This window comes from Kalmanozyma brasiliensis (genome assembly GCF_000497045.1).
Source record: "Kalmanozyma brasiliensis GHG001 unplaced genomic scaffold PSEUBRA_SCAF24, whole genome shotgun sequence".
In the NCBI taxonomy this organism is placed as follows: Eukaryota; Fungi; Basidiomycota; class Ustilaginomycetes; order Ustilaginales; genus Kalmanozyma; species Kalmanozyma brasiliensis.
The window spans coordinates 80,368-102,933 of record NW_015961964.1 but is presented as its reverse complement, the minus strand read 5'-3'; the positions used below and the strand labels follow the sequence as shown (position 1 = coordinate 102,933).

General features: G+C 56.8%; 8 protein-coding genes across 8 annotated transcripts; 4 read left to right on the top strand and 4 right to left on the bottom strand.

Moving 5' to 3' along the window:
* Positions 1–166: 166 nt before the first annotated feature.
* Positions 167–985, top strand: PSEUBRA_003686 (Short-chain dehydrogenase/reductase SDR; the record flags this gene model as incomplete). The annotated part of the gene is made up of 1 exon (XM_016436786.1): positions 167–985. One exon carries the CDS (start codon positions 167–169, stop codon positions 983–985), a length of 819 nt encoding a protein of 272 aa, XP_016291881.1.
* A 92-nt stretch (positions 986–1,077) lies between these two features.
* PSEUBRA_003685 (Helicase, C-terminal) lies at positions 1,078–4,263 on the bottom strand (the record flags this gene model as incomplete). The annotated part of the gene is made up of 1 exon (XM_016436765.1): positions 1,078–4,263. One exon carries the CDS (start codon positions 4,261–4,263, stop codon positions 1,078–1,080), a length of 3,186 nt encoding a protein of 1,061 aa, XP_016291880.1.
* Positions 4,264–6,237: 1,974 nt separating this feature from the next.
* Positions 6,238–8,060, top strand: PSEUBRA_003684 (Pleckstrin; the record flags this gene model as incomplete). Its single annotated transcript, XM_016436791.1, has 2 exons — positions 6,238–6,382; positions 6,523–8,060. The coding sequence occupies 2 exons, from the start codon at positions 6,238–6,240 to the stop codon at positions 8,058–8,060; spliced, it is 1,683 nt and encodes a 560-aa protein (XP_016291879.1).
* Positions 8,061–8,455: 395 nt separating this feature from the next.
* Positions 8,456–10,081, bottom strand: PSEUBRA_003683 (Glycosyl transferase, family 4; the record flags this gene model as incomplete). The annotated part of the gene is made up of 1 exon (XM_016436781.2): positions 8,456–10,081. One exon carries the CDS (start codon positions 10,079–10,081, stop codon positions 8,456–8,458), a length of 1,626 nt encoding a protein of 541 aa, XP_016291878.2.
* An 850-nt stretch (positions 10,082–10,931) lies between these two features.
* Positions 10,932–12,239, bottom strand: PSEUBRA_003682 (TFIIEalpha/SarR/Rpc3 HTH domain protein; the record flags this gene model as incomplete). The annotated part of the gene is made up of 1 exon (XM_016436782.1): positions 10,932–12,239. One exon carries the CDS (start codon positions 12,237–12,239, stop codon positions 10,932–10,934), a length of 1,308 nt encoding a protein of 435 aa, XP_016291877.1.
* An 873-nt stretch (positions 12,240–13,112) lies between these two features.
* PSEUBRA_003681 (JmjC) lies at positions 13,113–15,632 on the top strand (the record flags this gene model as incomplete). Its single annotated transcript, XM_016436784.1, has 1 exon — positions 13,113–15,632. One exon carries the CDS (start codon positions 13,113–13,115, stop codon positions 15,630–15,632), a length of 2,520 nt encoding a protein of 839 aa, XP_016291876.1.
* Positions 15,633–15,804: 172 nt separating this feature from the next.
* Positions 15,805–18,159, bottom strand: PSEUBRA_003680 (uncharacterized protein; the record flags this gene model as incomplete). The annotated part of the gene is made up of 1 exon (XM_016436749.2): positions 15,805–18,159. The coding sequence occupies one exon, from the start codon at positions 18,157–18,159 to the stop codon at positions 15,805–15,807; it is 2,355 nt and encodes a 784-aa protein (XP_016291875.2).
* Positions 18,160–20,692: 2,533 nt separating this feature from the next.
* On the top strand, positions 20,693–22,456 carry PSEUBRA_003679 (uncharacterized protein; the record flags this gene model as incomplete). Its single annotated transcript, XM_016436759.2, has 1 exon — positions 20,693–22,456. One exon carries the CDS (start codon positions 20,693–20,695, stop codon positions 22,454–22,456), a length of 1,764 nt encoding a protein of 587 aa, XP_016291874.2.
* Between the last annotated feature and the right edge of the window lie 110 nt (positions 22,457–22,566).

The window sequence follows — 22,566 nt, the reverse complement described above, 5'->3', positions numbered from 1 at the left end:
TGTCTCAGCTCGCGTGACCGGCAATCAAACACGTCCACTTCGACAAAAAAAGAAGGTTAAATGTGGGGAAGAAACGCAAAGACCATTCGTTTTCTTCTTGCTCGTGTCGTTATCTTCTGATCCTACCATCTCATCCCTACATCGCTTCTTAGTGATATTGCTCATCATGTCGTCCTCGTCGACATCATCGCCGCTCGACTTTGGTCTGACCGGTGTGCACGTTCTAGTGTCCGGCGCGTCGGGAGGCATCGGCTTCGAAACCGCAAAGACCTTTCTCGCTGCGGGCGCCAAAGTGACGGCGCACTACAACACCACGCCTCGTGAGCTCAGCTCCGTCGCCGACGTCGTTGCACTCCAAGCCGATGTCACGAGCGAATCCGATGTCGAGCGACTCTTCGAGGAAGCCGAAGCGAAGCAGGGCGTTCCTGTCCAAGTCCTCGTCGTCAACCACGGCATCTGGCCCGTCGAAGCGGTCCCTCTCTCGGATATGACTCTGTCGCAATGGCGCAACACGCACGCTGTCAACCTCGACGGCGCCTTCCTCCTCGTCCGCTCCTTCCTCTCCGCTCTCAAGAACAAGTCTGCCGCCGTCACCGACCCCGCGTCCATTTGCTTCATCGGCAGCACAGCAGGCAAGTTTGGTGAGCATGACCACGGCGATTACGCCTCGACAAAATCGGCGCTCATGTACGGCCTCGTGCCCACGCTCAAGAACGAGATTGTCAGGATCGCCCCTCGCGGTAGAGTCAACTCGGTCAACCCCGGCTGGGTGTACACGCCTCTGGCAGAGGAGACCATCAAAGACGATAAGGTCAGGGCCAGGGCATTGGCAAGTACCCCGTTGCAGAAGGTGGCCATGCCCGCCGATATCGCTAGACAGGTTCTGGTGCTCTCGAGTCCCAACCTCAGCGGCCATGTGACGGGCGTCAATCTGCAGGTAGATGGTGGTATGGAGGGTCGATGCCTCTACCCTCCTCCTGCGTAGCGTAGATGTGCATGAATAGAAGAAGGCGAAAGCCGATGCGATTGCATAGATTGTTCGGAGGTAGCGCGTGAACGATGTGATTTGGATCGAGATCAGTCGAGAGCTGGCGGACTGGTCGCCGTCGGCGATGCCGCTTGGTCCGTCGTCTGGTCCGAGTTCTTTGCAAACACAAACAAGATCCTGCCTGCTTCGACTTCGTCCAGTCGGAAGTCGTCTTCGCCAAATCCTGCAGCATCCTCACCGTCCAGATGCACTTCCGCATCAGAGGCGTCTGAAAAGAACAGATCGTCGCCTCGGTCCTGCATGCCCTTGCTCCACTCATCGACCGGCTCCGCCTTGATGCGTGACGGGCCAGCCCCCCTCGACTGGCCCTCTCGTCGAGCCTTACGGATGAGACCTGCCACGATCTCGTCCTCGACAAATGCGTCCGGATGCTGCACGCAGTCGTAGTGCGCCCACTTGTACAGCGCGAGCAGCTTCTTGCGTCTCTCGAGCTTGTCCGCCGCCGCTTTATCCACAATATGCTGCGATGCGGCAATGAAGCCTGGCAGTTCTTCATCATCTTCGCTCTTGATCGAGCTCTGGCTGCTGTTGAGCGTATCCAGCTCGGCTGGTCCGATCTTGTTGGCGGTAGCGCTGCCTCCCTTGCCGTCGCAGTCGCAGATCAGCTGTCGGTGGCTGATGCAGCTCGAGTCGAGATGCAGAGTGAAGATGTCGCGCAGTTCCTCTTGCGAGAATGTGTCCGAGGTGGCTTTCTTCTGTGCGTTCATGAGCGAGTCCGACAAGCCGAGCTTCGAGATTTGTCGTTGGTAGATCTTTTCGTCCATGGTGCCGGAGAGCAGCAGTCGATAGATGTAGCATGGCTTCTTCTGTCCGTCTCTGTGGATACGTGCCATGGCCTGCAGGTCGGTCGACGGGTTCCAGTCCGAGTCGATGAGCACCAGACGATTGGCACCGATTAGGTTGAGACCCACACCACCGCTCTTCGCAGACAGTAGAAAGACGAACGAGTTGTGGACGCCTTCGCGGTTGAACTGGTTGACCATGGCCATCCTCTCGTCCTGCGGCGTCTTGCCGTCAAGTCGCAGATACGAGTACCGCTTCTTCCTCATCATGTACTCGACCACGTCCAGAGTGCTGGTGAAGTTGGAGACGAGCACCACCTTGTCGTCCGTCTGTGCTCTCAGCGTCTCAAGCAAGTTCATGACGCAGATGAGCTTGCCGCTGAATCTCGCTTCATTGCGCACAAAGTTGGGCGGGAAGAAGCGTGTGAGGTCGCCGACGAGTGCCTTAGTAGGCGTCTCGGCGCTTGACTCCGTATCTTTGAGCAAGAGCTCGGGAGTGTTGCAGAGCTTTCGCAGCACGCCGATCTGCAAAAGCCCATTACCAGCGTCGCCACGCAGCAGCGAGCGTACCTCGCTGGACCCGAGGATGGACTGGTAGATACGAATCTGTTCCTGGCTCGGGCTGCAGAAGAGCACCATCTCCTTCTTTGGCGGCAAGAATTTGCTGAGAAGGTCGGCGGTACGGCGGAGAATGATGTCTTTGGTGATGACCATGAGCGCAGAGAGGCGTGCTTTGCCAGTAGCCTTGTCGTGCGGCGAACAGTGCTTGGCGCGCGAGCGGATGATGGGCTCCTCGAAGGTTGCTTTGAAGCTCTCTGGGCTGGTGAGCATGCCCGGAACCACAAAGTCGATCATGGCGTAGAGCTCGGAGAGATTGTTCTGAATAGGCGTTCCTGACAGGATGATCCTGCGTTCGACCGAGAGCTCGTCGAACATCATGGTGGTCAGAGCGTCCTTGGATTTGAGCCTGTGGCCTTCATCGCAAACGATCAGATCGACAGGCGGCTGTGCAGTCTTGACAATGTCCATACACGTTCGAAGCTTTTCGTAGCCGATGACCATGACGTGGTAGGCCCTGGACCGGGCAAATCGCTCGACATCCTCTCGGCCTCTTCCCTCGTCGATGCAGAGGACATTGAGAGAGTTGGTGCCGATCCACTTGCGGAATTCGCGCTTCCAGTTGTTGACGAGCGTAAGTGGACACACTATGACGGTGCGTTCGACGGTGCAGGATTTGGACGTGTAGTAGCAGTTCTGCTTCATGAGGGTCAAAATGAGCGCGATGGTCTGGAGCGTCTTTCCGAGACCCATCTCATCTGCCAGGATGACACCTTTGCCCTTTTCGCCATTTGCATGCATACCCATGGTGCGCTCGTAGAGGAATTTGACACCCTCGACTTGGTGCGGTCGCAATGCCTTGGTGAGATGCGGATCGAGCACGACATCGACTATCGGACGATTGTCTGGATTGTTTCGCTTTTGATGCCCTCTGTCGGGTCTCTTCATGACGATGGCGCCTGGCTCGTCGGGATCGAAGCGAGGATGGGCCTTCCTGCCTTGACCGGGGTTGATGAGACCGCTGACACGAGATGGGCTAGCAGAGCGCGAGGTGGCCGCGTCGTCATCGAGATCGATAGGCAAAGGCTTTGGAGCTGGTTTGCCGTAAAAGGTTTCTGCTCGAGCAGGTGCAATCTGATTAATGTCGACAGGTTTGATAGCGGAACGTCGGATTGGTGCAACGAAAGGCTTTGGCGTACGTATAGCAGTCGGAGGAGGGCCTTTCTTGACGGGTGAGAGCTCGCCTCGAGTGAACGCGACCATCTTGCGGTATTCTGCTTGATCGATCTCGCGATCGATCTCGATTTCCTTGCCACCGAGCGCCAATTCGTCGCCAGAGGAAAGGCGATTGAACGCAAAGCGAGCTGATGTGACGAGGTCCTTGCCTGTCTCGGAGCAGATGAGGGCACAACGCTCGCCTCCGTCTTTGACAACGAGCAGTGCGTCGCCATCCCAGGTCTTGTGCTTTTTGTGCTGTGGCTTCCTCCAGGTGCAGAGGTAGTAAGGGCCGTTTCGACTGGATGAGCCGGCAATCGCATTGGTTGAACTCGTTCCAGGAGAGCCATTGATGCCCTGATTGGAAGTATTGCGGCTGAGCAAGAAGGTATGTGAAGCGGGAGTTTCGTTGGCAGCGACTGTTCCGATTGGCAAGTGCTCGGATGCGTCGGCGTCGTCGGCGTCCCCTTGCTGGGTTGGAAGCACCAGTCTTGCCCTCTTTGTTGGATTGGCGGTATCATTGCAGGTGGCGGTAGCGATTGAAGATGGCGACGCAAATTTGGTGCTGGCGATGGCAGAGGGAGCAGTGCGTCTGAGCCCCAGCGTACCTCTTGGACGAGCGGGCGTATGCAGCGCCGAAGGCTGACCGTCGGAAGCCATGGTGGCTCGTCAGAAATTGGGCCTATGTTGTTGCTGATCGAGGTGCCATGGAGGTAAGAGCGATGATGGGTTCGTGACTGAGCCTCGAGTGACTTTGCAAGAAGAAGCTTCGAGTGTTGCTCCCAATCAAAATCACAAAACTCAGCCAAACCTCAAATTCAGAAAAGGTGTTGGTCTGGAGCCAAAATGCACCTCTTTACGCGACGCGTGAGCCTCAAGCTGCTGAGCTTGCTTGCTTCTAGGGGATCGTTGGCTGTGAACGACCTTTGTTCTGACTGCCTCCTCGTTCCGTGTCAGGCTAAGAGCTCTTCGCGAGCTTGTCTATGCCTCTATACAGCCTAAGCTGCAGCCTTGGAATCGAATGGATTCCGAGCTACCTCCAGCCGACGATGGACGGAGCAGCTATCAAGGTCGCAACAAGCGTTGGCCATTTTCGACCAAAGGAAATTAAAAGGAAGCGGGCGAAAATCAGAGCCAAAAAGGGGGCTTGGAAAATCGGGCCAAAAATGCGACACCTAGTCTGTCCAGAGCACCCAGCGAAGCCCACCAGAGCCTTCTGTGCTTGTGATTCATCGCTTTGAAGGATGTTTGTCTGCCCGAGCCGGTGCTTGTTTTGGTCGCCGAGGCGAGGCTGGCGTTGCTTCAGGTCTAAGTTGAGCTAGGCGTGCAAGCGAGGGGATCTGCAAAAGCGCTTTCCCACTAAAATCCAGCCGAGGCCGAGCCCAGCACAGCCGACCGCAAGACAAGGCGCGACAAACAGACCGAAAATAGCAGGAGACCGCAGCGGAACAGGACCCCGAGCCAGCCAAGCCGGTAGCAGACCATGCCAAGCTACGTCACGCCAAAGTCTCTACACCAAGCTCAAAGTGCGTTTGCTTGGCTGTTGTGCGACATGCAAATGCCGTTACAACAGCGATTGTTCGGCCCGTGAGCCATTGATTGCCTTCATAATGATACCGCATCTGTTCCAACGTGAGGGCCACATGTCGAGCTGAAGGACAAAGAACCAAAGATGGTGATGAGGCATGCATCCACCGTGGGAATGGGCGAAAGAGCCGTCGAAGCGGGCAACTTTGGTAGGTCTAGGCCCAAGGGCGTCAAAGGATCGACATTGCCTCGAGGAAGAAGAAAAGATACGGCAAGAGCGGCCAGACCCATAGGGACCGTGGACCCTCGATTCTTCTGACCCTTTCCTTGCTGCGATCGAAGGTGACCGACCCTGTATCCAACTGAGCCTCAAGGACGAGAGACAGGAGCGAGCCAACGTGCTTGCTGTTTCATGCTGACGGGCTGCTCTTGTGCGCTGTGCTGTGCCGTGGATCTATACCAAGAGGGCCAAGCTGGTGAGCAGCAGCAAAATCAGAGTGACTGCAGCCAGCCAGACGCATCCACACGTTGAGACTCACAAAAGTCGAAAGCTTCTAAACCTGGACCACACTGCTCAAGTGCCTCGGTTCCAATTCGAGAAATCGGAGGTGGGCGTCCGTGCCTTCGTCATCGCACACCTCTGCCGGCATTTCGACTTCCGCGCAAGGTTGCTTGATTGTCGCCCTCTGCTGCCTCGAAAATAGTCCAAAATAGGCCAAAAATGACAAAGGCGGCCAATGCGTTGCTGATCGACTGCCAACTGAGAAACGGGGGTGGAGGCAGCCAGCCAGCCAGAGCGCTCTTGCCTTGTTGCGTCACCAAATTGAGGCACATGGCCTGTCTTTTCTCTCGAACCATCCACCCGTTCGCCTGTCTCTCGCTCTCTCTGTAATCGTGCCCGGTGACTGACCTCTCTCGGTATCGGCTTGGAACACCTTTATTGCACCTCTCTTCGCCGTCACCTTTCCCTCTTCACCATCATCACCCGTCACTTCGAACGATCATACCCCTATCCATCCGGCCCAGCTTTATCGTTGCTCGCCGTTTGTCGTTCTTACTACCACCACCTATTTTCTTAACCCACGTCGTCGACGTCCATCTATCACAATGACCGACGCACACTCCACCATGACCAGGGGAACCTCGGTCAGCAGGAAGTCTACCGTCGCCAGCCGCAACGCTTCCCTCATCAAGAAGAACACCGGCCCTCACGAGCTTCGTCCCTCGGACATTCTCATTGAGCGCTTCACTGGTAAGTCTCACTCACTCACGAAACCCTGCCATCCGTCCAACAGAAGGGCGTTGGATTGCCAACCAGGTCGCAAAGCCGCTAACAAGGACGAGACACTGACTCTTCGATATTTCTGTTCCTTTTCCTCCCTCTCTCCGCAGGCTGGAAGCACATCACCAAGCAGCTCATCAGCTACTTCGAGGGTATCGCCGATATCGAGTACAACACTGCCAAGGAGCTCACCAAGCTCGGCGGTGTCATCCAGGTCCCCTTCCGCGAGGGTAACCAGTTCCTCGGCGAGGACGGCATTCAGGACATCTACTACGGCATCCGTGACAAGACCCGTGTCATCGCCGACCACCACGCCAACCTCGCCAAGACCGTCGAGGGCTCCATCGTTCAGCACCTCCAGAAGCTTCGCTCCGAGATCAAGGCTCACATCAAGAATGTCCAGCAGGACACGGGCAAGCTCGCCAACTCGGTTGCCAAGGAGCGCGAGATGTCCACCAAGCAGATCACCGAGCTCGCCCGCTCCATTACTCTCCTCAAGAACACCCCCATGAGCGTCACCGCTCGTGAGGACCCTTACGCTGCTAACCAGGGTGTTTTCCGCCAGCTCCAGCGCCAGGTCAACGAGGAGAACGCTCTCCAGAAGTCCATCATCATCATGCAGCAGAACTCGGCCCACTTCGAGGAGGGCATCGTTCGCTCCATCCAGAGCGCTTGGCAGACCTTCGACGAGTGGTCCGGACGCATGTCGTCCCAGGTCCAGGACACCTGGCTCAGCCTCGGCGTCCAGATGCGCTCGCTCCAGCCCAACTCGGAGTGGATCGCCTTTGCCGCCCGTTCCGACCACCTCCTCGACCCCGACACCCCTCTCCGCAACCCCGAGACCATCGACTACCCCGGCAAGGACGACCCCTCGGTCATCCCCGTCCACCAGGGCATCCTCGAGCGCAAGAAGCGCTTCACCAAGACTTACAAGGAATCCTTCTACGTTCTCACTCCCGCCGGTTACCTCCACGAGCACGGTTCGTCCGACCCCACCAAGCACCCTCAGCCCGAACTCTCGCTCTTCCTGCCTGAGTGCACCCTCGGTCCCCCCTCGACTATGGCTGCCAAGAGCCACAAGTTCCACATCGAGGGTCGCAAGGTCACGGGCAACCAGTCGGCTGTCGCTTCCAAGGGTCTCGCCAGCCTCGGCATGGGCCGCGAGCACGCCTACACCTTCCGCGCTCGTAGCCACGACGAGATGATGGAGTGGTGGAACGACATCAAGCAGCTCTCCAAGGTCTACCTCACCACCTCGGAGCAGATGGACCGCTCCGGTATCGTGCCCGCCGCCGTCCGTGCCGCCGGTTACCGCTCCGAGGAGGAGGACGAGGATGAGGAGGACGGAAGCTCCATCGAGGAGGAGGATGACGAGGAGTACGCCGAGGCCGAGAACGAGAACGAGCACCACACCGCTGCCCCTGCCCTCGCCGGTGCTAGCACTTCGGCCTCGGCCACCAAGGAGGAGGAGGTCCCTGCCTACACTGGCGGTGCCGCTTCCCAGGGTGAGGTCGGCTCCAACGGCTACCTCCTCGAGAAGAAGGGCGAGTCGGCTCAGGCCGGTGAGCCTTCGCAGGACGGCCTCAACCGCAGCGCCTCGTCCGCTGGCAAGGAGAAGGCCGCCGAGACCGAGGTCAAGGAGGCATAAGGACTTTTTCTAGCTTCTTGATCATCTTCTCGGTTACAGCCCTTGTAGTCGTAAGATGATCGGCTACGTTATTGATATCCCAGGAGCTTCCGATTCGATATTCTTCCCTCAACCAGGCCTTGCAATCGTCCGGAATCATCCCCTCCTTTTCCATTCTGTCTATTTCTTACCTTCGGATGCTCCGTTGTTTCATTTTACCCCATTTGGCTTGTATACTCTGTCTCATTGCTTTCATTCGTCTCAACCTGGATGGAAGCTGCTTGTCAATATCATTCTCGCTTTTCCTCGATTCAAAGGGTGTGCGCACTTTCTCGACTCAATTTGCACCAAGGCGATGATGCGAGAAGGACTGTTCTGAGAAGGCATGCTGCGATTGCGTGACTCGAGTACCGGTGTCAAGGGAAGACTACTGAGGCGACCCAGTATCGGATCGCGAATGCCAGACATGAACCGGCAATCTGGATGATCATCGTGTGGACCCAGAGTCCATACTCAGTGATATGCGGACCTGTGAATGGCGTCTGTCCGGCCTTGGCGCTGGGCAGGTGACGCACGCCTCGGAAGACGAGGATGGCGTTGAGGATGGTGAGATTCGTCGTGCTCTTGATCCTGCGTTTTGGCTCGTCATAGTAGTCGAGCTGTACCAGCCGCACTGCGGAAAGAAGCTTGAGCACTATCGTCGACAGCATGCTTGCCGGGCGAAGCGCTTTCAACGATGTATTCGGAAGCTTCTCGTCCTCGGCAGCGTTACCCGAGCCAAAGTACTGAATCGAAGGATACAAGCACTTGCTCTCCGCGTGGAACCTCGGCACTCGATGCCGTGGGTTGGGCACGAGGCCAAACAGCTGCGGACAGCTCAGCACGAAGTTGAAGATCTGCGGCACAAAGAAGAGCAGCACCGTCTTGCTGAAATGACCCAGGATGCCGACAGTGGAAAAGACCATGCCGGCAAAGTAGCAGAAGGTGTCGCCGACAAACACCCGCGCCGGGTAGCGATTCCACGACAGCAGGGCCATGCACACCCCCGTCAGCGGCAGCAGGAGGTAGAGACTCAACAGATGGCGTCGGAGCAGCTCCTTGCTCGAGCGCGAACCCGCCATGCCCGCGCGCGAGTCGAGGTACAGCAGATCGTTGATGCAGAGCGAGATCGAGATGACCAGCGCTTGACCTACTTCGACGCCGTTGATCCCGGCGAGAATGTTGATGCTGTTGGTGCAGAAGGTCGAGAGGAGCGACATGTAGAGGTAGTACAGTGGACCAAGCTCCAAGATGGATGATCCGATCCACTGACGCAGGAACCCAGGCCAGCCAGGGACCACAACCGAGGTGCCTCCACCGCCTGCGTAGTACACCATCAGCAGAGGGATGCTCGAGATGATCGGAATGGGCAGCTTGTACCTCCATCGAATGTCGAAGACGTCGTCGAGGAATCCGAGCACGATCGCTGACAGGAAGGAGAGCTGTGCCGAAAGGAAGCTCGCCAGCTCGTGATGCGGGAATCCACCTCTGCCGTCCATACGGCCTTCCCAGTCGTCGCCCGTCTTGACAACCCCTTGCAACCGAGAGGAGAAGTAGCGGAAAGGGGTGAAGAGGAAGAGCAACGCCATATACACTGCTGCTGTCGGCAGACCGAGACTCTCGGGAATCGGCTCTGGCTTGTTCTTGAGCAGATCTCGACCTTTGAATCCGCGGGCGAAGAAGACGTCCTTGGTCTTAGCGATGGCCATGCTGGTCACCCAGTAGCCTATCAACGAGAGTCCTGTCGCCGCAAACAGGCCAGGGAATGCATCATCGTAGTACAGGATTGTTTGCCGATGCTTGAAGGGTACTAACAGATCGAGTATCGTCGTGAGCCTGGATGGTCGCGAGGAAAGGAAGAGCTCGGAAAGCCATCGGAATGGGGGCCACATCGGACCATGAGCGTAGTGGAGCTCGGAGACTTCGAGCTGTAGCAATGGTGGCAGCACCAAGGCGAGCGTGCCAAGCGGCAGCACCAAGGCTGTCGTTGCGAGCGATGTCATCTTCTTGCGCAAGATATCGCCGTCGAAGGAGCGGAATGGTGTGTCTCTGCTTTGGGGGGGAGAAGGCAAGCTCACAAGATCAGAGGTGGGCCGTGCAGTTCCAGATTTCAGGGTCTTCGCATTTCTTCTCAACACGTCACGGCGGCTTTCAACAAAAACACCTTCCAAACGTGAGGTGCCATGTCTGACGTGGAGCTGCTCATGATCCTTTTTGGACCGAAATCTGATGTATTGCAAGAACGACACTCAGAAACAGAGGCTGTTCCCACCAGGCCTCATTTGACGAGGTTGGGTATGCAAGGGAGGCGAGGTGTGTGAAATGTCTTCACAGACCTGGACTTCAAGCAACTCTAGCTCGGGAGCGCGGCTCAAAGAGAGATACTCCCGGCAACTCTGATGACCTCCGCAGACGGTAACCGACGGTCCTGAACAACCAAGCCGGGCTGCATCTTTAGTTGCAACAGAGCCGAAGCACGCCAGAGTGCTATCGCTCCTACAAGAGGAGCTCGCCGCGCTTGCCATCACAGTCCCCATCAAGATGAGGCAGCAGCGAGCGCGACGAATCCAGACTAGATGAAAAAGAGTGTTGCTGTCGCTAGGCTATGACTCAAACCCCGGTCACGGGAGCGCAGCCGCAAAGCGACGAACTCCAAGACTCGGTGCTCTTAAGACCCAGCATGTGTACCTTGATGTGCAAGGACAGAGGGAAAGGGATGAAAAGGAGTGAGGGAAGGAAGAATCGAGAGTGGGGAAAGATGCTCATGGTCGGGGAGAGGTTCAATAGGTCAGCACAATCAAGAGTCTGCGATAAACCGAAGCAACACAACATGTTGCGCTTCGGAATGAGCTGCTACACGACATCCTCAAAGTCGTCCATGCCGTCGTCGTCATCATCGCCACCGTTACCCGCGCCCGCAGGAGCAGTGCCGCTCGACTCCCCGTGCTGTTCTGGCGCTGTCGCCTTGGCACGCTTGTTCTCGCCACCGGTGACCAACGGAGACCGTGATCGCTTTCGCTGCGTACCCGCATCGTCTGGAGGCTGCGTGACTGGTTCGAAGTCCTCGAACTCTTCCTCGTCCACAGAAGGTGCTTGACTAGGCTTGGAAGACGACGCTGCCGCTGCTTCTGCTGTCTGAAGACTAGCATATTGCGCGTAGTAGTCGTCATCATCGCCGTCGTCGTCGTCCTTGCGGTCCTCGACGTCAAAGCCATTAGAAGACTGGTTGCGCTGCTGCTTGCGGCCGAGTGCCGTTTGCTCGCCGCTGACGGTACTTGCAAGATGCCATGCTGGCAGAGCGTTCTGCTTTCGCTGTTCGTCTTCGGCTTTCTGCTTGGCGAGTCGACGTGCCGCTTCGGCTGCCGGGTCGTTCGACGCGAGATCCACCTGCAGGGCGGGCGCCCCATTGACGGTCGAGGACGAAGGCGCAACAGAAGCATCTTCGGATCGGCTGGAGAACCAAGGCTGCGAGGCAGCGTGCTTAGCTAGCCACGCGCCAACATCGAGCGGTGGCAGCGTAATGCCCTCAGTGCGACGAAGACCTCCGAGCAGGGTAGAGAGCTGCTCGTTGAAGCGCATCAGGCTGTCCTTGCTCCTCTTGACATCCTCGGCTTCCTCGTTGTCGACCAGCTCGGTGCTACACCCGGGAGTCTCGCAGACGAACACGTTGCGAAAGATGTCGAGCAAATGCGCGACCTCGAGCGTTGAGTACGAGTTTTTGCATCGAGGGCAGACATAACCTTTGTTGTCTAGCTCGTTGCGCAGACGAGTGTCAATCTTTTTACGGATAGACATCATGCGCCATTTGGTGACATCGAGGAAGAGCTTGAAGTCGAGATAGTAATAGGTGCGTGGAACACTGCGATTTGTGATAGCATCTCTGATCTCGTTCCTGCGAAATGTGCAGACGAGCTTGTCTTCCAAGAGCTTGGATGAGAGCGCGGCAAGCTCCTTGACCTGAATGCCCAAGCGGTGCGCGAGTACGTCAGCAGGCAGGACGGTGATGCTGACGAGTTGATCCATGAGGACAATGTGTCGATCTTCGTAAAAGATGCGTGCGACGATCTGGGCCATCCTGCGAATAGTGGAAAGCTGCTCTTCGCTAGCAAGTTTGACCTCGGAGTCGTGACCAGCACGACCGAGAGCAGTCTTACTGGACATTGTGTTGTTTGGGAAGAGCGAGAGGAAGGGAAGCGGTTCCGGGTATATGGGCGAAGCGACGAGGAACGGAGACTAGGCGAGCGAGGGCGGGCGAACGAACTGCGAACGAGCAACGAGATGAAAAGACCTGCGGAAGGGGCGTGAAATGAGAAGGAGCGTGAACGAGCGTGGCAACAAGGGACCTGATATGGATGATGACTGGGCGCAAAGCCAAAGCCTAGCTGAGCATCATAATGATGGCGATGACTGTGATGGTGGATCAGAGAGAAGCAAGGTGAGAATCAAGCCAATCTGCTGTTGTTGATCCAAGCGAAAATTTGAAGTGGTACCGCCGCAGTCTTTTTTCTTCCTGTGAGATCGAAATTGGATCTGGACCGATGAGGGTCAAATCGGTGGTCGCGCGGCGTCCAGCCGCATACTTACAGGTCAGGACAGGTCAGGGTCCAATCTTCGAAAAGGGCGGTGAGAGCGAGAGAGAGACGGCGCAGTTGGAAAATTAAGCTTCTCTCTGAAAAGTCATCAGAGTCTGCACGGTTCTGCATTCAAATCCAAAAAAACTGAGCCACAGCGTGTCGCTATCTCGTCAACCTCCCCTCCTCAAAAGACACCCCATCCTAGTCCTTTCGCATCATTGTCTCTGCTTCAGCAACACACACTGCACTCCATCGCAAGTGCAGCCACAGCTCTTCAGTACTCTGTCCACAGCCGCGTCTCCAGCTTCTTCCGTGGTCTGTCTGATTGCACTCGGTCGCCCGTTCCTGCTTTCAGAGCGATGCCTTCAAGCCCCTAGCTCAGCCTCGGCTCACATCACCAAGACCTTGGGGGTCAGCGTCGGCCAGTATATTCGCTGAGCCCAGCCCCGCTCTCGTCAAGATGTTCAGAGTACCTCCGCTCCCGCTTCATCTCGACGCCTACCAAGGCTGGCGGCCCCTTGAAGCCGACCCGAGGATCGTTCAGGTCAAGAGCAGCATCTCGACCGCCGATATGTGGGCGCACTTTATTAGCAAACGTCGCCCCGTCATCATCGACGGACACCCTCAAGATGCCGACTGGAACGCCTCCAGATGGTCCGATCTCGATTATCTCAGCTCAGTTGCTGGACAGGTGCCCGTCAAGATCGAACCCGTTCATCCCGCTGCAGGTCACTTTGGCACCTCGGTCAAACGAAAGAAAGTCAAATTCGCCGAGTTCATCGACATTCTCAAAGATTCAAGAGATGCAGGCAAGTGGTATCTCACCACTCAGTACGTCGAAGACGGAGAGCAGGACCAACCCATCCCATCGTCCTCAGCCAAACCCGACTCAGACCGCGACTTCGAATCGGACGACAGCGATAGTGAGCCGGAGCTTGACAATGTGCTTCCGGCACCTACCAATGCGCTTTCCAACGACTTCCCTTCCAAACCGCAGCTGCTTGGTAATCTCGTTCTCCAACAGTGCAATTTGTGGCTAGGCAACAGCAAGGAAGGCAAGAGCTCAGGGTTGCATCACGATTTTCATGATAACCTCTACGTCCTTCTCTCCGGCTACAAACGCTTTCTCCTCTTCCCACCCTCAGCGCATCGCTATCTTCATCCTCGCGGCTTCATCGACAGGGTGCATCACAACGGTCTCATCGTCTACACACCTCCTGGTGAGATCCCAGCCTATGTGCCCGTGCCTGGTCGCAAATTGCGGCTACCCATTCGTCCAGACGGTCTCGTGCCCTCGGATGCCGCAAGATGGCGCCGCAAAGCTCGTCTTCGCATCAAGCAGGAAATCGACGAACGCGCTGCCGCTGATGCTGGCGAAGGATCCCGCCTCAAGAGTCAACGCAAGGGCAAAGCTAAGCAGACCAGGGCGCAGGAGCTCGCAGAAGAAGCTCTTCTCCAAGCCGAAGCTGAGCTCCGCATTTGTCGCATGGACGAAGAAGGCATTGACCATGAAGCAGACACCTCGGACGACGATGCAGACTACGACGATGACAGCAACGCCGATATCGACGATATTCTCAGCGGTCTTGTGGATTCCAACGGCAATCAGCTCATCAACACATCCGAAGAAGAGTCAGACGATGTCGAGGACGACGAGGACCGTGCGGATGGCGAGGATGACGACGATGATCAGGCCCGCCGGTTGTTGGACTCGCTTCCTGCTCCCATGAAACCGATCGGACTGGCTGCTCTTGCCGGCGATGCGGACTCTGTCGACAAATTGCGTGCATACCTCGAAAGTGTCGCTGAGCCGGATCGTCGTGACGCAGAACAGAGCTCCCGTTCAGAGGCCGACGAATCTGATGAGGACTCGGATGGCGCTCAGCAGACGGACGGACATAGCGCTTCGGATTCTCGAGGGCAGTCGCGCTCGGAAGACGAAGAGACAGATCCCGATGCTTTGCTGTCACCAATGGTCAACGGACTGTCCCGCAAACGCAAGGATCTGAGCTCTTCGGAGCAAGGAGAAGATGCCTCCCACGACGGGAAAGAAGCAGAGGACGAGTCGGACACTGTCGAGTCAGATCATTCGCGCAGTCCCGTCAAGCGAGTCAAAATTGCCTTTCGTGTCGATGACACTAACGCCGATGAGCTGCAATCTGGCCTCGAAGACACAGCGTCTCGGACTGAGCAGAGCGGCACCCCCGAGCAGGACTCAATGTCGAGCGAAGGAGGGGACGAAGAGGATGAATCAGACGAACCAGGCTTCTTCGGTGCGGATTCGGGCTCGGAGTTTGGAGACGTCGACGAAGGGGAGGCTGAGCTTGCCCGCCTCCTCGCAATGGCCGACGAGAACTCCAATGCTCAAGCATCATCTGCTGCAGATGCGGACGAAGAGAACGAGCCTCAGAGCTTCTCGCGCATTCCACCGCACGTCTTGCACCGCTGTCTCGGCATCCCCGACGATCCTTCTCGCCCTATGCCGAGGGAAAGCAACGGAGCTGCCGGCTCGCGCACGAAGAAAACCCCAGCGTCAGAGCCGTACTCGCTCCCGCCGGAATGTCCACTGCCGATCGAAGTATACCTCAAGCCAGGCCAGATGCTCTACCTCCCCGCAAGCTGGTATCACGAAGTCACATCTTCGTCACTGCCGCCTCTGCACGAGCAGCAGAATCCCGATGATCCGACAGAAGAATCCAGCAAGGTGCACATGGCACTCAACTATTGGTTCCATCCCCCTGATGCGCTCGACTTTGAGCCCGCCCCGAGGCAAGCTTCGGCTGCAAATGGGCAGGGTCGGACGTCGAGCGATGTCGTCGTGCCAGGCCTTGGCGTTAGCCTCGGCCAAAGCGCAATCGAGAATCTCGGCGCCGGCACAGGAACCTACGAAAGGCCGTATCGCGATGCCGAAGTCTGGGACGAGGTCGCGCATGCAGTGGCTCAGCAAGTTCAGCTTGCGAGGGACAATGCGAAGCATTGATTCCTCGCACCGGACGCCTGCCTCACGACTTGATCCAATCAGATCGTGATCGTCGTCTCCCCCGCTCTCTCCCCCGCTCTCTCGACATCATTCAGACCGAGAGTGCGCAAATCTCCACACTGCAGGAGCCTGGTCACAAAGACGATTGTATTGCTGTCATTGTCAGGCGTCATCAGAACCCGCTCTCTTCGAATGCAACCAAACTCTGGCCCAACGTGCCATCAAACAGTTTCCACACGTCTGGCATGGACTCGAGCGCCGGCAGAATCTGAGCCAGCTGTTGCTGCGGCATGTTGAGATTCATGCCCGCGATGCTGCCCGCTTGCACGCCTTCCATTGACATGCTTGGCTGAGCTGTTGGCCAAGCCAGTGTTGAAGTCGCATTTTCGCTGCTGAGAGGCGTGCCAAAGTCGTCCTTCCACGTCGTTCCGTTTCGTGTTGCTTCTCCCGCTTCCTGAATGCCATAGCGTGATGTGCCAGCGGGGCTGGTGTCATGCGTTGATACCGCGCTCGGGTCATTATTGTATGACATGAACATGCTCGAAAGCGAGTTGGCCGCTTCTCCAAGCTGAAACGAGGCGACATTTGCAGCGCGAGACGTTGAATTGCCGGCAAGTGGATTGAAGTTGGTCGACCCATAGCCGAACGAAGCAGTGGGCAGCAGACCAAAGCGTTCAGAGTCTGGCGAGGTGCCGTCCAACACAGCAGAGGATACGTCCGAGCGCACAGAATTATGATTGAAGTGCGAGAACCAGCTGGCCTCCAGAGCAGGTTCACTCTGAGTGTTCTGGCCACGGGTCTGATTCGGGGTCGAGGTCTGCTGGTTCTGTTGCGGCTCGTCTTCGTCCTCGGGCAGCCGGATACGTTTGAGAACCGAATCCACTCCGTCCGCTGCCTTGCGTTTTCGGGGCTGTGCAGGTCGTCGATCGTAGCGTTCGCCTTCTGCCAGGAGGTCTGACAGCAATTGACAGCCCCGACGAGCGATGGCACTCTTGCGAGTGAAACGGCCTATTGCTTCGAGTGCGCGCTTCACTTCTTGTCTTCGCTTGGCTCTTTCCGTTGGATGAGAGGCTGGCTGGAACATGTCCAGCGCCAGGATAGTGACAGCGGCGACAGAGTGGTAGGGGATGGTCCACAGCGCTCCGCCGTGGACTCGCGACTGCAGATCAAGCTGAGTGCTGTCATCCCCATCAACATTGAGCCCAAGTCCGCGCTCGAGCTCGTGCAGAACGCCTCGAGCCGTCTCGATGGACGCGCTGTGCGACAGTGCCCGCTCTTCGGCCGATACATCCCGAGACAGGAAAGCGCGATGCATCACTAGGATCTTGTGCTGCACCGAGATGAAGAGGTAGTGTTGCAACACCGTAGTGAAGCTCGGCAGGGCCGCGTGAGTGCTTTGTGTGGATGCCGACTGTGTCGGAACGAGGCAAGCCTTGAAGCGATCCGTGACGAAGCGCAAACGATCCTCATGATGCTGGACTAGCGACAAGGAAGGCGTCTCGCGCGTCTTGTTGAGGTCCTCGAAGAAGTCGCACACAATCTTTGCGACATGACAGGTGAAACGCTGCTTGGAGGCGACGGTGAGCACATTGACCTCGCGGTTGATCAGACGGCCTTCTTCCAGATCTTCGTCTGAGCAGTTGTGCGGCAACGGAGTGTCATACTGGCCCTCTACGATGGAGAAGCATCCGCTGAACGGGATGGCAAAGTAGTCCTGTTGTGTGAAGGCCCACCAGACCCGTTTGCCAACTTCGAGATCGATGATGCGCTTCTTCCAGATCGCAAATTGCCTCGGCGACTCGTCAGGGAGACGGCAGGAGCCTGCGTTGTTGGAGCGGACGCCGGCACGATGCAGCACCTGATCGCGCTGGACTGCACACGCTTCCAGGAATCTGGCGGTGCGACCCAGCGCGTGTAGGCCGAGCGTCTGAGCGGTCTTGATGCCGATCGCAAGGAGCGATGTGAGCAGATCGCTGCCACAGATGTTGTGGCCTGCGACACAGAGGATCGCAATGGTCTGACAGCAGTAGACTGAGGGCTTGACCAGGTAGTCGGCCAGCGAGAGTGAGTCCATTGCTGCGTGAAGAAGGGTAGAAGCAATCCGCATGCGCTCTGCTTCCGCCTCGAGACCGCAAAAAGCACCCTCCTCTTCCGACATTTGATGGATGGCGATGCTGGATATGACGTAAAAGAGGGACAGCCACGCAGGATCGATCGCGCGATACCCTTCGTACTCGGTGTTGCCGTTCTCCGGGACCGCGATCGCCACGAACGCTTCAACCTCCCTTTCGAAGGTAGGAAAGTGGACACAGCAGTGCTGCCAGGCGCCAATCTCTTGGGCGACTTTGACAATCCGGCGGATGGCAGAAGGGGAGAGCGACGCAGCTTTGACACCATCCGTGACAGGTTTAGAAGCAGGCCTCGCCAGCAGGTTGGCTGGCGGCAGATCTTCGGGATGCGATCCGAGCAGGCGCTCTATGCGAGAGACCACGCGAGTTGGAAGCCCGCGTCGTAGGTGTTTCAGCATACGAGATCCTCCTTCCGCAGAGACATCACTTGAGCCAACTGCCGCGGAATCGATCGACACTGAGGCTTTGGAGCCGGGGATCGAGCCTTGGCCTCGCCGACCCCCTCGAACTCCGTGCCTGTCCTGCCCTTCTTGCTCCGTTTCGCTGTCTGAGGAACTGATATCGAAGTCCACATCGCGTCTCCTGTCCTTGCCGAGCGTGAGAAACTCGAGGGTTGTGGCTGCATCGGTGGAGGCAAGTTCCGCGTTGCGCCCTTGTGGCCGCGCTGCTGCGACATTGCTGTTCGGCTGCCTGGTCTGTACAGACGCTGCATGAGGATTGATTCTGACCCTTGGCGGGCTTTTTGCCGCATCGGTCCGAGGTGTCTCGCCATTGCCAGCGTTGGCGGTCGAGGCACGCTCGCTTCCTGCCCAGCTTGCGCGACTCTCACCTAGGACAGAGATAACGTCCTCAACGTCATTGAGTCTAGCCTTGACGTCTTCAATGGACTCGTCCTGTTTCGCTGACTGTTCGAGGCGCTGCTCGATCCGGTCCAGCTGCATCTGCAATCTTGAAAGGCCCCGCAGGAAGATGTCCGTTCCATCCTGGGCTGGCTGACTCGAGCTTGCTTGGACGCCGAAGACAGACGAGGGCCGTCGACGAGGTGCAGATGGCACTGAGCTCGCGTCAATCGACTCCGTCTCGGCGATCTGCTGATCAGAGGCTGCGTCGATCCTCTGAGAAGATGGGCCTGCTAGATCGTACGAGGATCCTTCGAGCCGACAATGCTCGGCCCTGCCGCGCTTGACGCATGACTGGCATGGCACCTTCTTGTCACATCGTATCTTGCGACGGGCGCATTCAGTGCAAGACCAGGATGGACGCTGGCTCCTCTTGTACGGAACGAGAGCTGGCTCGGACTCGTCGGCGATGGAGCTTGCCGTTGTCATCATCCTGCATCGCCTGCTCGACAAGGCAGCGCTGCCGGACCGTGAGACTGCCGCTGCAGACCTGTCTTGCTTGAACTTGCGCGGCAGGCGCAGAGATGTTCGTTCCGCCTTCTCGACGATCCCGAGGCAGTTGATCCACGAGACTGGGATGGTGGTGTTGTTGGTGATGATGGTGAAGAAGCGGGTATCGCTTTCTCAGCCGAGTTCTTCCCGCCATGAATGTCTCGGGTGCGCCTTCCTTATCTATCAAGCCTTATCAGTGACGGTGTGGGGTATGCTCGCTGATTGGCCGGAGCTCGGGTGTTATACCGCTCAATGCAACAACCATGCTTGCACTCAACTATCCAGGTCGATGCGATACTTCAGCAGTCATTTGGCTCAGATTAGGAGGGCAATGCCGTGAGAGTCCAGATTGTGATATTTTTTGTCATCGAGTTCTAAGAATCTATGTGTCTTCGCCGATTCAGTGATGACTTGACGCGCCGTTGGGCAAGTTATCAACTGAAGTCGGATTGAAGGGCAGCAATCATGTTTTTGGTAGGGGGCCGGTTGCTTTCGTCGAGTTGCTCTCGCCAGCTCTCTCGATTTTGTTGGAGCGTCGGAAAAAAATGCCTTGGTCTTTTCAGGATAAGTTATGCATCATTTTGTTCACAGACAAGAGTCAAGTCAGAAAAAGTTGACGTTGACTGGATTATTGTTTGCGCAAACAGCCTCGAATTTTCACCGTTTCGGTCATTTTGTCAACGAATATTTCGTTCAGAGCGGAGCCTAATGACTGTACGCTTTGCTACAAAGGAAAACATCGTCATAAAATTCGGCGATGCCAAATGTGGCCAGCAACATTTGGCTGTGACTTGTGTCGAGATTCGTGCTTTTTTCGGTCATTTGGCGAGCAATGAGCTCTGTGATCAGTCGAGAGCAGCCAGCATGTTGTTCATTTGCAGTCCGTCATCCGATTGATTGCTTTGCTCAGATCGTGCAGCTCGAGAGGGTAGCTCGGCGGCACGTTGCTCGTCAGAACAACATCAGCCTCGTCGACACGGGTGCATAGTAACGACGACCCCCACGAGCACCAATGCGAAGAGAAGGCAAGGGGCCACCCTTCTGTGGTCTTAGAAACGGCTCCAGACCGCTCGGATCTGGGGTTGAAGACGCGGACTTGCACGAGGAGCCTCCACGCTCGACACATTTTGCCATAAGTTAGTTGCGCTTGTACGTTCACGAGCAGACTCACAGTGCGCCTGCTGCACTCTAGACAGACAAGAGCGTACCATGGATTGCCGAAGCCACGCTATAGCTTAGGCGCCAAGTCTAAACCATGCTAACGAGACGCTTGTGCTTAAGGCAGCGTGGGCAAACTGCATCGGTCGAGAAGGCCGAGCCAAGTCGGGTGATCCCAACGAGCCTCCACCCGGAAAAAAAGGTCAAGAAGAAGAAAGCGAGAAAGGGTCTACCAAGTGAGGCATGTGACTTTCCGAAGATCCGATTTGGTCTGTGCAACGATCAATCAGCGATACCAACCACACATTCTGTCGACTTACAGCGTCCATCATCCACCGAGCCTACTACGACTGCAGCGCAGCGAGAGAGCATTCGCTCGTGCATGATGGCATCAACAGATTCTCACGAGCCTCTGCGGCAGCTGGACGCCGCACTTGACGTGCATCCTGCCATCATCTCGGCCCTAATCCGCCGAACCAGGTCGCTGGTTACGCGACTCATTGATCGCGACATCGACGAGGAACGAATCACAAGCTCGGAGGGCTTGATCGATGTCAAGGTTGTCTCAGCATTTCACGAGCTCGGAGGCGACTTCGGAGATGCTGTACCGTACGCGCTGATGGAGGCACGCAAATCATTCGAACGGGATGCTGAGAAACAGCCGCTGGATCATGGTCTCAACCGAAAAAGAATGGTGGCTTGCGAAGTCTTGGTTCAACGTCTCGTCGCACACATCGAGAGAAGCACCTACGAGAAAGGCTCGAAAAGCGCAGGAAGCTACCACATGTGCCTGACGAAGAAGTTCCGACGCTACGAGAGCGATGGCGACGTCGCCATCCCGACTTCAGCGCTGGAAGCGGCCATCGATCAGAACTGCGTGCCAGTGCTAGCATCGATCGAGGCAAGAAGGGCTACGCAAGCCATCTGGGACGGGTCCCTCGTACAGAGGTATTCTCCGCAAGGCTACACCTACTTTGTCCCTTACGACAGAAAGGAAGACGGCGCATTCTTGTCGCACTTCCACCCTTCGCGCCTGGGCGTGCCCAAATACTCGTACATCACCAACATCATCCTGTGGATCTTCTTCCTCGCCATCTTCACTGTGCAAACGAGGACGCTCAAGGAGTTCGATCTGTTCGAAGGCATCCTTTGGGTCATGGCGGCGGGCTACCTCTTCGAGGACGCAACGCGCGTGTTCAAGATGGGTGGAGTGGGCGCCATCGAGTTCTGGACCATCATCGACGCTTTCACCGATGGATTGCTGCTGGTCTCCTTCTGCTTCCGCGTGGCCAGCTTTGTGGCTCACGGCAAGAGGGCAGAGTCGTACGAGCTGCGAGCGTTCCAGTTCTTGGCCTGCGTGGCTCCGCTCATCTGGGTGCAGCTCCTCAAGGTGTTCGACGGATTCGTCTACTTTGGCACATTGACGGTCATCATCCTTCGCATGTTCAAGGAGAGTGCCATCTTCTTCACGCTGCTGGCTTTGGTCATGGTCGGCTTTGGTCACGCCTTTTTGGCGCTTGATGCCGCCGACGAGTCTCGAGTCGACAATGTTGTGGTCAAGATCGTAGACTTGCTAACACAGTCCGTGTTGGGCGGCGCCGACTTTGATCTGACGAGCGAGGACGCATTCGGCTATCCGTATGGGCACATCCTGTACTACGCGTACTGCTTTGTCACTGCGGTGATCCTGCTCAACATCCTGATCGCCTTCTTCGGCACGGCGTACAGCGACGTGGTCGACTCAGCAGACGAGGTGTACGCAGCTTTCTTCTGCCAGAAGGTAGTTTCCATGGTCAGGGCGCCTGACCAGTTCGTCTACCTGCCACCTTTCAACCTGCTGGAAGCCTTTGTGATTGCGCCCCTCGAGTGGGTGGTGTCGCACGAAACCTACGCCAGGATTAATCACTCGGTGCAGTCGGTACTGTTCGCGGCACCTCTGATGTGGATTGCGTTCTACGAAAGCAGGAAGGCGCGAAACGGGGGCTCGATTCGGCTGCCCTTGTTGGAGAACGATGCGAATGATCCCGCACGCGAGATGCTGGACGGCACGGACGAGGACCCGATCGTGCCCGAGATGGAGGGAAGCGGCGGTTTGCAGATCTCGCGAACCAAGTTCGAGGATATCGTCAGCATGATCCAAACCTGATGAAGCAGGCAGGCTCAATGGGCACGCTCAGTCGGACTGTTATGGCTCGGTAACGTAGAATTGTCTTTGCTTGCCCACTGATGCTGTAGGTGATCGCTCAATCACATGAC